The sequence below is a fragment of the Ochotona princeps genome, chromosome 15, assembly GCF_030435755.1.
Source record: "Ochotona princeps isolate mOchPri1 chromosome 15, mOchPri1.hap1, whole genome shotgun sequence".
NCBI lineage: Eukaryota > Metazoa > Chordata > Mammalia > Lagomorpha > Ochotonidae > Ochotona > Ochotona princeps.
In genome coordinates, this window is record NC_080846.1 from 45,481,359 (window position 1) to 45,499,315 (window position 17,957).

Consider the following 17,957-nt stretch of genomic DNA (forward strand, 5'->3'; position numbering starts at 1 on the left):
CTCTAGTTAAGAGGTCAGAGCATGCTCATTTTTCAATGCTTAGAAAATCTATAACTGATAACACGTCTTCAATATAAAATTAATTCAATGCCTAAATTTTAAGATCAGGTATGAATTTTTCCAGACCAGTCAGCTTATATCTTGAGAAGCTCACAAACGATGTGTTAGTTGATCTAGACAGAATTGTTCAAGATGCTCATGGCTGGCTATTCCAACAAACCTCAAGATTTGTACAAAAACTCACCTGCTTTCTAAAGCTCCAACAACTAAAGCAATCAGGTAGCAGGGTATTGGGACCTAAGTGTGCAAATACACAAACACCACAAACTCGCATTAGTGTTCAAAAATGTTGCAGAATATAATTCATCCTAAAAATTATTAAGTAAATTCCTTTTATAACCTCCAGATTTTTTTTTAATACTTCTAACATAGTTCTCATTTTTAAGGGGAAAGTTAGAGATTGTGCTATAAAATCTTTCAAAACATGTTTCCCTTTTTCTTCTCCTTTTTTTTTTAAAGGTAAGTTGAAGGGCAGGGATTTAAAAAAAAAAAAAACAGATTTACACAGAGGAGAGAGAGAAAGATCTTCTATCCACTGCTTCACTCCCCAGATGGCTGCAAATGTTGGAGCTAAACTCATTTGAAGCCAGTTTTTTCCAGGTCTCCCACGCGGGTGCAGGGTCCCAAGACTTTGGGCTGTCTTTCACCGCTTTCCCAGGTCACAAGCAGGCAGCTGGATTGGGAAGTGGAGCAGCCAGGACACAAACCAGTACCCATGTGGGATCCTGGTGCTTTCAGGGAGAGGATTTGACAATTAAGCTATCACATCAGGCCCAGTTTCTCTTCTACAAGGAAAAAAAATCTTCCAACACATGAAGAACATGATTGCACATGGAATTAGAAGGTACGTTTGTAGCACTTCTCCAAAAGGAAGCTGTAAGAAGGCAATTACGTTTTCCCCTATTTTTTCTACCTTATTCTCCTGCCTTTTCAAATATGCTTCTAATTTTTTTGTCTTGTTTTACAAATCCACTGTATATTCTAAATACAAGCAAAATAAGCCAGCATTAAGAGGATCCCAAAGGAATGGGAGCAGGGAACACAGTAGTTGAAATAGGAACAGCTTAGAAAATCTCTAACACACACACACACACACACACACACACACACACACACACACACAGAGCCTACTCATTAAAAGTTACAGACACACTCCAATTACTAGCTAAACAAGAGTTAACTTACAGAACCGTAAAATAATATTTTTCTGGTTCAAGATAGCTTTCTCATGTATAAATACCCTTGGCAGTCACAAGCCCACACTGTAGTACCAAACTAGGCAAAGGTTATTACCCTAAAAAGATCAGGGAACCTGCTACTAACTGAATGAGGAAAATGCAATCAGGCACATGTCCTACTGGGCCAGCAATCTGCTTCTTCAACTCAAAACTCTGTTGATGGAACAAGATCCTTCAAATACGCACACGCACACACGAAAGGAAGAAAGCAAAACCAACCAACCAACTCAAAGACTGCTTTCTAACACCAAGCTATTGCAAAAGTTAAGTTTGCTCTGTGGACAGATAAAAGCTCATTCTAATTCACTAATAACTACAAACAAAAATCTAGATCCTGCAATCTTACCTTTTGGTTGAATTTATATATTTTCCGGCTTGGGTCTTCTGGGTCAGGTGCTTCTCCATCACGAATGGCACTCATAAGTGCCACCAGTTCTTTAGGGACTGATACCTAATTAAGAAGAAGAGTTATTTCTGTTCAGAAGTAAAAGGCTCCATGCTTTTTAAACTACATGTATCCATGCACTACCTCTTTAATAACTACCTTACGTAATAAACAGAGCATGAACACAAAATGTGTGAATAGAAGAAGCAATGGGTAAAACTGACTTCCTCCAAAATGAATGTGCACCATTCATCGCAGGCACCATAAGAGCAGAGCTGTGAAAGAAACTGGATTCAAGGCCCAGCTGGGCCTCCCAACTAACTGCAGACATAGGCAGACAACCTCCCTGAGCCCCCGCTTTCCCAAAACACAAGGGCAAAATGTCACAGAGTTGTTAAAAGGAGCAAATAATAGGGCCCAGCGCCACACTCAGAAAGACAGCTCACACAACCCATGCACAGCCCAGAACAATCCTGAAGGGCCAGAAAATCCAGTTTCAAATATTTTTAAAAACATTCTAAACATATACCCACATTCCACAAATAAGTACTTCAAGGGTTAATGAGAGAAGTTAAAACTTACTGCCAAAAAAAAAAAGGTGAAAGAATTTTCTCAGAAATATGTATGGGAAAAAGAAAAATCCTTATGGGGCAAAATCATACGGCCCTGACATGTACATCCTGGCTCTATGGTTCAAGGAGTTTCATTTCCAATAGCAGCTGGCATCAAGGATTGTCCCCGGGACCGTCCTGATCCAGCAAGTGTCCACCCCACAGCTCAAGCCTCGCAACCAACACTGAAGCAGGCACAGAAGGAGAGTTCCTTGAATGACCGTTGCAACGACCACAAACCCAGTGCCCAAAAGCAGGCTGCAGGAAATCGAGTTTCATCTCCTCCCCTCCGAGAGGCCACGCTGTGTTGGCCACAAGAGTCAACTGAGGACGTGAGGCTGTGAGAACTGACCAAGCTCACACAGTCATCAGGCAGTGACGAAGGGCACACAACTTTGGATGTGTATGGCATTCCACAGCACTACACTGGGTGTGGTGTGCTTACAGGATGATGGGGGATCAAGGTCAGTTTGCTTGGTCTCCGTCCTGGCCTCTGGGATGGAGTTTAAATACAGTCCAGTTTTCTGCCCAAGTTATCAGCACCTACTTCAGGAGTAAATTGGAAATGTACACATATGAAAAAGTCTGCAATATACGCCCATAAATCCACATAGGGCTACAGAGGGCATTCACAGGAAAGCGGAAGCACCAATTTTTGGAAGTTAGAAGAAAAAAAAAGCTTCAAAAGTCTTGGTTTTAGTTTCAGAATTCTGAGTTCCCTCTCAAAAGCAGAACGACACCTATCTTCTCAAACTGCCTTTAGGGGGCAGCACTGTGGCACGGTTGGGTAAAGCCTGCATTGCTGGCATTACAGAGGCACAGGCCAAGTCCCGGCTGCTCAGCTTCCCGTTCAGCTCCCTGCTAACGTGCCTGATAACTCAGAATGAGGTCTATTGCCACGCTTCTATGTATTTCAAAAGTAGAACTTCATTACGTAAAATATCTCTAGCTGTAAAGATTCAGTCCTCATCTGTGTTGATCTCTCACACCACTCTGGGCTTGTTCACTTTAGCTGACAGTGTGCACCCTTTACCTCTGCGGTGTAGGTGAGCTTCACAGAAGGGGTGTCCTGGCAAGGGAGGATCGCTCTGCAGTGGATTGCCTGGGAAAAGAAAAGCAACAACAGCAAGTTCTTCAGAAACCGTTAATATGGAACCATTGTTCTTCTGACATATTCATTTTAAAAACAAGAACAGGTCTTTTGGCTTTTGAAGATATTTCAAGTGACAAACACACACACACACACACACACACATCTAAATCAGGTGCCAATATGGCTTACTTTTTAATACACCTGCATCCCAAGACACCTGACCCTAGTATGACGTCTATCACACAGGAATGAATGTCAGGATGATTAAATACGCATAGTACCTACTTCAATGGAAAGATGGTAAATGTGCAACAATCACGATTTAATTGCTAGCAAAATGAGATCCTTTTTCTTTCAGCAAAGCTTGATGTTTTTAAAATCCTTATGAACAGGTTGTCCCTAATTGTAATTCTTTATCCTTAGCTATATGTTAAATAGTTGCAAATCTGTGAGAAAAACCTGGAGAAACTCCACTGTGGTGACCTGTGGGTAGTGACTTCCCATTTCTTTAGATTGCTTCAAAACCAGTACATATTTGCGCCCAACCTATGGCACTTTGTAGGTACTACAATAAACAATACCTAGAAAATATAATTTAGGTGAACATGATTCCAAATAAAAGATTAACTCAAAAATAATGCACAATGTGTTAACAACAAGAGATACAAATGAAAGCATATAACTTTTGTAATATAAAATAAAACACCGGATTAAGTAAGGGCCTCATATTTGTGAGAGCACCACCCATCTCGCTTGATGAAACCGCAGGTGCTGGGGACTTCTTGCACAATACACCATCCTCTTACCTGGCACTGACTAAAGAGGTACGGATGCTTCTTCCCAGAGGTTTGCTCAGGAGTGAGCCACTGAAGAGCAGAGGATTTGGGAGATGTCTCAAAAGAAATTTCTATCACGACCTCTTGATTTCTGCATGAAATAAATAAAACTATTGGTGGCGCATAATTCTGATTATATTCCCAATACAGTGAATAATATAAACTCATGATACAAGGGATCTTCAAAGAGTTTCATGGAAAATAAGTATTATGGAAAAAAATCATACAAGGATTCCCAAATTTTTGGCACCAAAATAAATTTACAATTAATTTTGCTCTTTTGTTAACTTTTTTTTTTTAAAGGATTCATTACAGGGAAGGAGAGACAGGGTTCTCTCATTCACTGGCTGACTCCCCAAATGGCCACGGCGGTCCTGGCTAGATTAGGCTGAGCCACTCTAGTCTCTCATGTGGGTGGCACACATTGGGTACTTGGTTCATCTGCTGCTGCCTTCCCAGGCACATCGCCAGCGAGCTGAACTAGAAGTGGAGCAGCTGGGCCTGGAAAAGACATTCCAACATGCCATCATTGCAGGGGGCAATTTAACCTGCTGTGCCACTGCATTGGCCATCCTGATGAACTTCTTGAAGTACCCTTGTACAGAAAGGACAGAAAGAGTACTACATCAGTCTCGCTATGGGGCCGAGAGTAAGCCTGTGTGTCCTTTTCCCTCTAGCACACTGCTACTGCAGCCACCATAGGAACTAGTACTGGCTGAACATGCCCCAGTGTGTCACACACTTGTCATTTGTGACTCCTTTTGGTATTTTTATGACAGTGGGGAAGTGAAGAAATAATTTTGGAACTTCAGCTACCACTGTGGTGGTATAGATGCTTCCACAAAGCAGAACGGGTCTGCAAACTTGGTGGTTTCCAACAATAAAGTCAAGGAACAGAGCATTCACAGACTTCTAGAGGGAGTTGAACATCTGTTGAACCCAGTAATGAACAAATGTGTAACAAGGAAATAGTAACAACTGTGGGGCCCCACAGCCCTGCCTGTGTTTGATCTTGCCCATAACACTTGCTGAGGCTGTGAACTTGGGCAAACCGCTTGAACTTCTTGGCCATAGTTTCTTCAATTGTGGAATGGGATTAATGTCACCTGCTCTACAACTTATGTCTGGGCGCTTTCTTTGTTTCTTAGACGGGGAAGAGAAGGCATGAAAGCACTGGCTGCTGAAAGATGAGGGGACAGGGCCTAGTGCGATAGCCTAGTGACTAAATCCAAGCCTTGCATCCCCTGGTATATCATATGGGTGCCAGTTCGCATCCCAGATGCTCCACTTCCCATCCAGCTCCCTGCTTGTGCACTGGGAGAGCAATTGATAATGGCCCAAAGCCTTGGGATCCTGGACCCGCATGAGACCCAGAAGAAACTCTGGGCCCCTGGCTTCAGATCGGTGCATCTCCAGCCAATGCAGCCACTTGGGGAGTGAACCAGCAGATGGAAGATCTTTCTCTCCCTAACTGTTTCTCTTTGTATATCTGCCTTTCCAATATAAATAAATAAATAAATAAATAAATAAATAAATAAATAAATAAACCAACCTTTAAAATAAAAAGAAAGACAGATGAATGGAGATCACCTTTGTTCTAGAAAAATGGTTTTTGCTCCTCTTTCCTCCACACAAAAGTATCAACGAGAGGTACATACTTCCAATATGGCAATTCTGCCTGATACTTGTTTGAATAGATCATTTTATTTCTGCAATTCCCTTTCCTAATCTGTAAGATATAGCCCATGCTCCACAGGATTACGATAAACACATCTAATGCATTTATCCCCAAAGCAGCACACAGCAACAGTGCTATTACTGTCCTTAATGACATTAAGATGAAGACTATTATTTCATTTTAAAAAGCAGTTGGGCTCTGAAGCAAGAGGAATGTGCAGCTTGCAAAAGCTTCCCAGGTTCTCTGCAAATACTTCCTGATGAATGCACAGCCTCCATTGCCACTCTAAATGCTTGTGAAATGAAGAGGGTTAAAGAAATCACACTTCTCCGAAATCCTCGCCTGCAGCAATTTAGACAGTGCATCTCCTTAGTATCTTGACATTACAAAGTTTTTTTGCTGTAAACTTCAGTCTGAACAGAGCAGTAGGAGCAGTTTACCAACAGCTACATATTCACAGATGAAAAGGGAAAAGAAAACTAAGCAAATCACTTAAAATTATTTCCTCATGATTCAGTTACATTGTGACCCGAAAAGGTCAGTGAGCACAGGACTACAGTTGGTTGGATAATATTTGGAGGAGAATAACCAAATGGCTACCTTTTGTATACCTTATTAGATATCATCTGCATATGTATATGAGAACACCTGGTGGAATATACAAGACAAAAGGAGTTCCAAACAAGCATTAATGGTTTTGTTGATAAGCTCAGCACTTCCTCCCTTATCCTATATGACCCTCAGAGTATAAAGTCTGATGCTACTAATAAACCTCGGCTTTTGACCATCAGTCAGGGGTCCACGCGTGTTATTATCGGCTCCGTGCACCAAGTCCATCACTGTGGGACAGCGACAACTGGCGCCTGAACGGGGACTTGAAAGAAGAGAAAGTGCAGCGGAGACCCCCACAGAAAGTGGTGAGTGGGACAATGGGCCAGAACCAGTGTAGGGCACAGTCTTTTATCTCTCTTATGCAGAATTTTTTAGTGAAAAGTGGAACGAAGATAACTAGGCAGCAATTGCATTCTTATTTAGAGCTTGTTAGTGAATATAATCCTTGGTCTCCAGATGAATGGACACTAGAAACTGGACTTAAGAATTTTACTCAGAAAAATGGTGAAAAGGCCGGAAGGATAGAAGATATTCAAGTTAGTTTTTGGATTATATCGGCTTTAATTAGAGCTATTATTATAATTTTAGAAGGGGAATCTGCAAGAAATTCCTCTAAGGGGAGACACCCCCAAAATGTAGCTAAAAAAGAAGTGTTTCATAGTATGGACAAGGAAGAAAGAGAAAGGGAATCCTTAAGAGGCCCACCTAACAGGAAAGGACGCTGTAATATGGCTAAAAAGGAAACGCCTCATAGTACAGATGAGGAGGATGGCCAAGAGGAGCCTGTGAGAGATTTCCCTAACGGGAGACGCCACCGTAATGTGGCTAGGAAAGAAATGGCTTCTACTACAGATGAAGATGAGAAAGAATGTGTGAGAGACCCTCCCATGAGGAGATGCCACTGTAATGCAGCTAAAAGAGAAAGGCCTTATACTTCAGATGTGGAAATTAGGAAAAGAAAACTTGGAAGATGTTACCATAATGTGACTGAAAATGAAATCAGAACTAAGAAAAAGAAAATTTTCAGTGTTAAACCACAGGATTTCTCTAGTGAGGTAAATGAGGCTGGGATAAAGCAACAGTTAAATATCAGCCCATGTCGTCTTGCTCTTAAATCTGATCAAAAATGTTTCCAAATGTCTGATGTTCCCCGGAGACCTCATGAATTCCGATTGCTTTTTCCAATCATACTTAGTCAAGAAAATAACCAACCTACCTATGAAAGCCTAGATGTTAATGCCATCATAGCTTTTAAAAAGGCTTGTGTGTCCTACGGACCTACTTCTTCTTATGTGTGGGAATATTTAAATGGCTGGAGCCAGGGAGCAAACTGGATTCCTTATGATTTTGAAGTAATAGCAAAAGTAGGGTTTTCTCCTTCTCAATATTTACAATGGAAAATGTGGAGAAGCGATATGGCTAAGGAAAAACTGCTGTCCTTAGGAGCATCAGGTCGGCAACTCCCTGGTGGAGGACAATTGACTTATGATATGTTGGTTGGAGATGGACAGTGGGTTACTACAGAGCAACAGATACAGCTACCTCAAGCTGCGCTCATGCATATACGAGACGTAGCATTGTGGGCATGGGAGAAAACTGAAACTGGGTCTGAATTTGCAGGCAGTTATACAAAAGTCATTCAAGGAGCCAGAGAATCTTATGCTGATTTTGTAAGACGTTTGACAGACTCTATAGAAAAACAAGTTAGGGGAGAAGGCACTAGGAAATTGTTGTTAAAGCAACTGGCCTTTGATAATGCGAATGAGGACTGCCAGGCTGTTATTCATCCTATAAAAGAAAGAGAGGATCTTCTGGGTTACCTGAGAGCCTGTCGCAACATAGGGACATTTAAACACCGTGCCTGCCTAGCAGCATTTGAAACTTTTGCTATTCAAAAACAAATGAAGGCTAAATGTTTTAATTGTGGCAAGCCAGGACACCTTAGAAAAGATTGCAGAATGCTTCCTTCAACTCAAAAATACCATGCGGATACTTTTAACAGTCACTCCCCTGGAATATGTCCTAAGTGCCGAAGAGGCCAGCACTGGAAAAAAGAATGTAAATCCAAATTTGACCGTGATGGCAGATGCCTGTGGCCAGAAGACTCTGGGAGGGGTCAGCCCCAGGTTCCAAACATTCACAGGTTTACAAAATGGGAATCTGCAGAGAAGCTACAAACTTAAAACTGCCACTGTCTCATTGCCCCACCTGTGCTCCTCACCCTGCAAGTATAAATCCTGGAGGCTGAAATTCCAATCAGTTGTGGTGTATGCATGTTATTCATATAGTGCTTTTTCCTATACAGCATTGCTTAATCATGTATACTAATTTTTAAGTACAAGTCTTTATATTAAGTTAATTTTTATGTTCACTGCCTCATTACGTTCTCATTGTTTAAAATTAACAAAAGTGATGTTCTTGCTTTAAGGAGTGTTTGGGTGATGTCATTATATCATTATAAAGTGAACGTTTGCTGTTTTGTTTGTTAATGTACCCGAGTTGTAACCGCATGTCTTTTGGAATATTTTATAATGCTGAGGAAGCTGGCCTTCAGTTTAGTGGCTAGCTTTCACAATAATCACCAATTTCAAGGTCTTTTGTTGTGGTAGATGTTTAGCAAACTGACTTCATCTGTATATCCATTGCAACTTTTGGGAGCTTGGAATTCAAAGAAGATACTAGGCTTTTGTAAATCCTGAGGGTTTTTTGGGGGGACATTTAATAAAAATGTGAAATTTTATCGTAAATAGTTTGGTATAAAATTGAACTCGAACACTATTTGATTATTTCAAGGTATAAGTTAATGTGATATTCATTGTCTACAAAGTGTTTGCATGTATTAATTGCATGTATTAATGTAATTCTTGTGTTTTTGGCTGGTTATCAAATCTCTCACTGCCTTTAATGTGTCAAGGTTTTGTATTTGTTTTAAAGATATTTGAGTGATGATCTCGCATCAATAACCAATTGTAATCTATCATATGTTATGCTAATGTCAACAACAAATCTTGTTTCAGATATTTTTAGCTATCCTTAAAAAAGCATTTAAGAATTCAAAGGTTTCAAATCCTAGGGATTCCCTTGGTATTCTTACGAGGCCTCAAGAATGCCAACGGATCTATCTCCCGTTTTGTGGAGACAGTTGACCAGGCTATTGGATTATACTAAGATTATTGCCAAATAACAAATGGAGTAAAATTTTATTGTGTCAAAACGTTGTATACATCCATGGAGTTGTGAAGGTTTAATTTTAGTTTGCGTTGCTAATTATGTATTCTTAGCATGGCTGTATTGCTGGGAAGACTGAAATTTGCAATTTTAGATTGATGGAGGGATTTCATAGCATGATCAATGTTTTTGTCTGAGTTTCTTGGTTCAAAACTATTGATTTAATGGCGTTTTACTTACTGGTTTCTGGTGAACACTACTACTAAGCTTGGTTGAGAATAATATTTTCAAGTCTCCAAAAGTGTGTGTGTGTGTCTGTGTGTGCGCGCATACATGTGTATCTTAACATTTTGTCCTTTGTAAAAAGTTGTTTCAAATTGTTATCATGTGTTGCTGTTTGTTTATCAAGAGCAGGTTGCCTTGGGGCTGTGGCAACCTGCAGCCACGCCCAGAGCTTTCTGATAGGATTGTTAAATCACAAAGATGTTAAAGTTATGCTTTAAAAGCAGAGGGGGGAATATGCTACCCCTGTAAATGCATTAATTTGGTCTTACTCACCTTAAATTTTGTTCAGATTTTGTCTCCTGGTGAGCACCAGCTCTGCGTCACTAGAGGCTGCTTGCAGGCCCAACACAGATGCCTTTGGTTTGATGGAGGGACCCAGCCACTCACAAGTAGAGAGGTCCTGACCCCTTGCTAACTGTGGGAAGAGGGTTTGTTTGTGTTTTTCCAGAAACTGAGCTGCAGCCTGTGTGGGTGCCAGCTGGTAATGTAAAGCCCTGGACTCCATTCACTGGAGGAAGCGCCTGCAGTAAGACAAATTCGCGACTTCATTCTGAAAGATCCATCGCCATCAAGGAGACATTGGAGGAGGAGGAGGAGGCCAGACCCCTCCCAACACCGGGTGACGTGAGGGATCCTAAGAGATTGGTGCATCAAGCGCAACTGTCCTTGACATTATGATGCATTTGATAAACACTAATAATACATGGGAAAGGTTATGCTCTTGTCCCTAGAATTTCCTGATGGATCCTCAAAACTGGTTCATCTGACCTCGAAAGTGCTGCAACTCCCTTGAACTCAACACTGCCCCTGGAGAAGATGGAACCCCCAGTGGAGCTGCCTCTAAGAACTGAAAAGCTAAATTTGTTTAATATTCCTCTGGTTGTACTACAGGTCAGGAGTGCAGAGAAATTCTCCACCTTCTTAGAATGTTTGAGGAAGACTTTAAGTGTAACTTGTTATTTATAGATTTTAATGACCTTAGACATTAGAAAAGCCATAGAAATTTGTGGTGGCATCCAAGGACGACTCTGACACCCTCTTAAAGGAGGTTGTGTGTATAGAGCAAGGGGGATCTCAGGGTGGAGCAGGAGGATAAGAGGAGCCCTCTATCCTAGTTCCGGAGACCCCCGGAGGCCTCCCATGTGCTTTCGCTGCAGAAGCAGTGGATATCTGCCTCATCAAGGACATCGAGAACCGTATCCCGACTGCCAAGGAGATCACAAGGAAGATGAGTGCCCTTGGAGGCCGAGAACTCTGAGGTCAGTCCTTTCCTATTGGATTTCTCACAAGGGATTGAAGCAGCCCAGTACCCTGCTCATAGGGTCTGGTGACCTGGGAACTTAAGCCAGGAGCCCCGGGAGGCACTCAGAGACAAAAGGATTGTAGGAGGAGCTTCCTCTAGTTCTTAACTAGTTCCAGCCTTGGCTCTCAGCCCTCTCTTACACCAACCATCAGGGTTGCTTGTGAGTCCCATGTAGAGTTAAATTCTTCCTCACTCACTAAGTTGTTGGGGATTTCCCTGCTCACCTACCTAAAACTTTTCTATTCTTCAATTGTTAAATGCAAAACTGTGCTTAACCTCTATAAACTGCAAAATTTAAATTGGGTTAAGAATCTCCCTGAAAAGCTTTTATCAATTTAAAACTGTTAATGCTAAACAAGATATAACTGTAAAGAACTTTGATGTTATGTTTGAACTCAGCTGCTATGTATGTCAATGTTGGTCTTTACACTGTTCCTGTGCCACTCTGCTTTCGGTTAAATAATATTGTTTCTCCCGATTTTTCTGCTCTCCCAAGAGCATGTTTCCCCTACATACATCATTCAGGCCTAATTTTACAAAACACAGAAGGGGGATTTGTAGGAGGACATTGTGACCCGAAAAGGTCAGTGAGCACAGGACTACAGTTGGTTGGATAATATTTGGAGGAGAATAACCAAATGGCTACCTTTTGTATACCTTATTAGATATCATCTGCATATGTATATGAGAACACCTGGTGGAATATACAAGACAAAAGGAGTTCCAAACAAGCATTAATGGTTTTGTTGATAAGCTCAGCACTTCCTCCCTTATCCTATATGACCCTCAGAGTATAAAGTCTGATGCTACTAATAAACCTCGGCTTTTGACCATCAGTCAGGGGTCCACGCGTGTTATTATCGGCTCCGTGCACCAAGTCCATCACTGTGGGACAGCGACAAGTATCTTGACATTACAAAGTTTTTTTGCTGTAAACTTCAGTCTGAACAGAGCAGTAGGAGCAGTTTACCAACAGCTACATATTCACAGATGAAAAGGGAAAAGAAAACTAAGCAAATCACTTAAAATTATTTCCTCATGATTCAGTTATAAAAGATAGAGAATAACATACTTGCTTAAAGCGATAGGAAGAGAGATCTCCATCGGCGATCCTTTGTAACTTTGTCTTTCTCCAAGAGTGTACTTGACTTCCTGCCCATTGATCACCACTTTTTCTATTGTGAGGTCTTTTGTATCCAAAGTCTAAAATTAAATTAATATTTTAAATCATAAGAAGCAGTTTTCACATCAGAAAAAAAATTGAAAAAATATGAACTATAATCATTACAGAGTACAGCCAGCTGTCGGTACAGAGTAAAGTATAGGGTGAAATGACAAGAATTAGAGCGTCGAAAGTTAATTTAGGTCTCATTATCTTAGACCCTAAGCCTCCCAAAGTTTCTTGGTTTTAAGATTTAAGTTTGCATAAATAGACACACACACACATATATATAATGAAATTTTGCCATAATCATACAAATTTGGGGCTTAAGTAAGTTACATCAAAAATGTCTTCAATTCTATCTCCTAAAATTTAACTTCTCTGGTGTGAAGAACTTCACCTGTAACTTGATTTTCTTTCACTCTAACTCCTCAACATATCTCACCATTTGGTCCCAGAATTCAGAGTCCCATCCCATAGTGAACTTTATACGCAGTATATTCATATGAGTGTATCATACTCCTAAAGTGTAATTCCAAATATCCAAAACTTAAAATCTTGCATTTTCCAGGCAAATTAAGAGTATACTCATGTATCATTGTTTTATGTCTAGAAAGCCCATCTGACCAAATGACCCTGCAGAGGGGCTAGGAGACCGTATCTATTTGCCATGGCCAGTCAAAGCCCCTGTTTTGGGCAGGGAAGAGTGCAAGCAAGCATCTGATTATTTTCCATCTCAATAATCCCATGTTCTAGAAACCATATCCTTTCCTGACCATTCAACTAATCAAGCTGGAGGATGTCCAACCTTTCTATGCCATAAAACTGCTTCTATATAACCTAAACAAGGTTCTTGTATTATTTCTGAACCTTCACTCAATCCTCCATCCACTATTTCCTTCCTTCTTAAACTCCAAGGGCAATGACAGCCGCTACTCCCATCACCAATCACTTCATCCTCCCCTCTAATATCACTTTGCTACAGAAAGGGCAGTTGTTCCAGTCCATAACCTTGGCCTCTGTCTTAGGGACCACACCATTTGGTGGCATTCCCTTTCTCAGCTCTCAGCTTCTCTGCTTTCACACATAAATGGCTCTCCTACTTGGCCAAAGCTTTTTTCCTCCTCCTCTCTTTCTGACTCCCAAATGCAGATGTATCCCCAATGATGTATCACTGGCCCTTTATCCTACCATACTCTTCACTCCCTAGTTCTAAAATGCCATCATTCAAAAGACTGCCAGTTTATAGTTCTGCCACCATCCCTCCCCCAGAAAGTCGGCCAAACAGCTTGGATTCTTTGTTCAACATTTGCATGTGAAATATCAATACATTATTCTACATGCTTTTGAAAGTGAAGCCATCAGAAAAAATAAGTGAAGCCATCATTATTTATCTAAGCCAGTTCTTTCCTGTCTTCTTAAATCTGCTCATAAAACTCAAGGTACCGTAAGATTTGATCAAAACAATACACAACTGATCTCACATAAGCAATCAAGGTTTATATACACATAAACGTTCAATTGCTTTCACATTGGTTTTTCTTTCATTCTACCTCCACCCTAGGTCAGGCCCTGGACTGTGAGATCTCTCCTCTGTCTCTGGCATCTTTTCCCCCTGGCATCATTTCTGGGAAAGAATGGGGAGTTAGAATGCCAAGAAAAGCTCATTTCCCAACAGCCTCTGTTCTCTATTGATTGGCCATGGTGCTAAGTGCAAGGAAAGAGTCACAAAAGTCATTGTTCAGTTTGACCCCCATCTTTCTGGAGTTCATTCCATTTTTGTTTGGATAAAATTTCCATTCTGGCATAATTCCCTTTTTCTTCTTTTCAGGGCAGCCAACTGCATTATAAGCATCAGCTGTTCCCCTCCTAGTGGGCAGTTATTTCTTCCAGGTTATTTTCTTTTGGGGGCACCTCAACTGTTATTGTTTCTCTAAATTAGCAGAACTGGCTTATTATATTCCTGCATTGACATATTCAGAATATATGGTTTGTATCTTATTAAGAGTAACAATTAAGCTTGGGACCCTGCACCTGCGTGGGAGACCTGGAGGAAATTCCTGGCTCCTGGCTTCAGATGGGCACAGCTCCAGCTATTGTGGCTTCTTGGGGAGTGAATCACTGGACAGAAGATCTTCCTCTCTTGTCTCCCCTCCTCTGTATATCTGACTTTACAATAAAAAGAAGTAAATCTTAAAATATTTTTAAATACATCATTTATCTGAGAGGCAGAGAGAGTGCATGTATGCTTCCATTTGCTGGTTAAGTAATAATAGTTCTAGCCACTGCAAAGAATTCTAGCCCAAGCAAGGAATTAAATCCTGGTTTCCTACATGGGTGGCAGGAACTCAACTACTTGAGCTATCACCTCTGCCTGCAAATGTCTGTAATAGCAGGAAGCTGCAGTGGAACTGAGTACTAAATGCAGGCTCCCCAATATGGGATGTGGGTGATCCCAGTGGTCTTAACCATTAGGTCAATCACCTGCCCCTTCACTCACATTTTTTTTTTAACTTCATTTTATCACACCATTTCATAGGCTCTGGGATTTCCCCAACCCTTCCCCATGCCATCACCCCATGATAGATTCCTCCACATTGCTGCAGTAGCACAGTTCAAATCCAGTCATGGTTCCTACATTGCAAGTATGTACCATGCATAGAGTCCAGCATTTTATTATCCAAATAAATTCAACAGTTTTTTGGGGACACCATCTCCGGTCTAAAAGTAGAGCTGGCAGAATATCCACTCACTTTTTAAAATACCCTCATATGATTATAAAAACAGGCCTGCTTATGGTAGAGAATTATTGCTGCTGCAATTTACTATAACCTCTTGGATCAACACCTCCCAAACAGAGCTGCAATTTTAAGCCCCTGGTTAATTGCTACAGGCTATGTCACTGGTTTTGTTTTTGGACAGAGGCTTTCAGGAAGTTCTCTGTTGACCCCGTGGCCTGTTTCTTTTTATCTGTAGTGAGTTTTATGCCAAATTTTCCTATCCTTTTCTTCCTCCATATTCTTCAATTGCTTTACACTGTACATGTTATAAAGCAGAAAGTTTTTGCCTTATGATTCTCTATTCATACTTGCTATTTGTTATCTGCAGAGGGCTATGAAAAAGGAAAACACAAAACCAACACACAACAAAAAAGTCCACAGTATCCATTGGTTTGCATATGAGATGGGGCTGTGGAGAGAAATGACCAGGCAACTAATACCACCAGCACATGTGTAGGCTGATATGGGTGACAGATGATCGAGCCAGACTCTGCACTATCTGGCACTGCCACACCCAGGAGTCAGATCTGGGGCCACCTAAGGTGAGGGTTCTTTGGTGACTCTCCAACTGGACCACTGGACTCAGAACTCCAACCATGGGGAAAAAAAATCCCAGGATCTGTGGTCTTTGGAGTGCATGTGTCAGAAGTGGGCCTCCTCAGTTGTTGAAGCCTGTGCAGTGGAAGCAGGCCCAGATGCACAGGGGAGACATGACAACCAGTTCGCAGAGGCCTGCAGAGGATGTCTAATACCACAGAACAAATTGGACAGCTTTCCTGTCCAAGCTTTGACAGTGAGTATCTGGACAAGTGGAGCTGTAAGGTGGACTGCGTCAGCCAATGGACCTTGGAAGGATTTCCTCAACCTTGGAACAACAAAATCAACAGCATCTCAGAACTATCAGAACCATTTGAGTGCAGTACCCTGGGAACATGCTCTACATCAGGGACCCTGGGATGACATCAGGTGACAGTCCACCGTTCCCGGGTACTGAGGCAGTTGGACTGCTGGGAGTGGCTCTCTCCCCATCTTTTCCCCAGATACAAGGATGAAAAAGGGAGATTGGAGGCAGTTGTCTTATGCACTTTCCCTTATTCCTTTTCCCTCCCCACCCTAATCGATGGTCCACATGGGCATGCATCCCTTTCAACTATATAAACATCACCAAAAATAAAATAAATTGCACATATATATGTAAACTATCCATTAAGCAAACTTTTGAGCTTTTTCCTACATGCCAGATGCTGCACTAGAAATATGAGCTGTCACAGAGATATAAAGCAGCCCCTGCCTTCAAGGGTGCATAAGAGTGGAGAAGAGAAACAGGCTAACTTCAGAAGTAAATAAACAGGACAGAGCCTGATAGTTACAAACGTGCAAACAATTATAAACAGTGGTCCCTCTGCACTGCAAATAGGCCTCCTCGGATAAAATCTGTCATTTTAATCAGCCCAAGCTCTCATTCACTAAAACGACACACCAACCAGGAAACATAATTTAAAAGTTTTACTTTGCTAAACAACGGGCAGGTTTTTTAATTGGGACATCCTTTTCCAAATCTAAGCATCCCAATTCCAAATCTAAGCATCCCAATTCCGGCTTTTCTTTTTAAAAAAACAGGCCAGCGCAGAAGGGTTCTATTAAGCAAAACCCAACTTTCTTTTCATAAAAGGAGAGACTGAACTGAAACAGAACTTGACCTCAGCCCAACTCAAGTCAAGCTGCCTCTGATTTAATAAGATAGCATGGTACTTGAAGACCAAAGTGCAGCCTACAAGGAAATACTTCTCTTGTTCTCAACACGCTTTTTCTTTCTTACAGGACTCCTGGTAACTATGTATCACACACATATACTTGAGCAGTGGTCCTTTGTATAGTTCAAATTCATTAGCAGAATGTTACAGCACAAAGAGCAAGGAAGAAAGTGCTTTTACCCATTCACAAGAAAGACCTCAAAATACAGACCCACTAACCAAGTGGGAAAAAGAAGACCGAAAACTACTAAGGCTACACTGGTAATTTCGCCCAATTATCTGACCTTGCTAATTTCCCTACTCCAGCTTACAACATGCCTAAGTTGATTGCTTTAACGGACAGAAACCCTGTGCAAAATTAACTGTATCATCCGGCCCTGGTGAGAAGCCCCAGCTGTTCTTTCCTTGTCCTTCTCATTTCTAAAATGCTCTTCCAGGACATTGTCCAGCTGAATGGCACAATCCAAACGCTATCATTTAATAAGAACACGGAATATAGGTTATGCAGGGCAGACAAAATCGCTGAACAACATTCCACGAACGTGAGTATATATCCTTGGGCAAAGGGTAAGACAGCTCAGATTCCTCAAGTGCGAAAATTACTCGCTCGCTGGAAGCAACGACTGAGAGATAAACCAACGACTGAGAGCTTGAATCATGAATGGAAGCCTGAATGTCCCACCCAGCCAGTCACGGGGAATTGTAAGGATCAAGCGCTTGGAAGGACCCGTAGACCAACAGCTGCTGCCAGAGTTAATAAGCAGCTGTTGGAAGCGGGCAGGGCGGAGGGGAGGAGTCTGGCGCTGGAATTGCAGAAGGGCTTCGGCTGAGTGGGCAGGGAGATGGACGGAACCGGGTAAGCGGGCGGGATTCCGAGGACCTGCTTGGGAGCGAGGGAGGCGTGGGGTCAGATACCCCAGGGTACCCCGGGATCCGAGACGATGCACCGAGGCAGGAGCGCCAGGGCGGGGAGAAGTCCGAGGCTTGAGGAG

The 17,957-nt window shown here is 41.7% G+C and overlaps 1 protein-coding gene across 2 annotated transcripts in view; it reads right to left on the reverse strand.

The window, feature by feature from the left end:
• The window catches only part of LTA4H (leukotriene A4 hydrolase), a 39,816-nt gene that overhangs the window by 21,333 nt on the left and 526 nt on the right, over positions 1 to 17,957 (reverse strand). For both annotated transcript variants that reach the window (XM_058673061.1, XM_058673062.1), the window contains exons 2-6: positions 12,342 to 12,472; positions 4,194 to 4,314; positions 3,328 to 3,396; positions 1,645 to 1,749; positions 245 to 297 (exon numbers count right to left, since the gene is read on the reverse strand). In XM_058673061.1, coding sequence (XP_058529044.1) covers positions 245 to 297; positions 1,645 to 1,749; positions 3,328 to 3,396; positions 4,194 to 4,314; positions 12,342 to 12,472 — 479 coding nt within the window. The remainder of the gene's footprint in view (positions 1 to 244; positions 298 to 1,644; positions 1,750 to 3,327; positions 3,397 to 4,193; positions 4,315 to 12,341; positions 12,473 to 17,957) is intronic.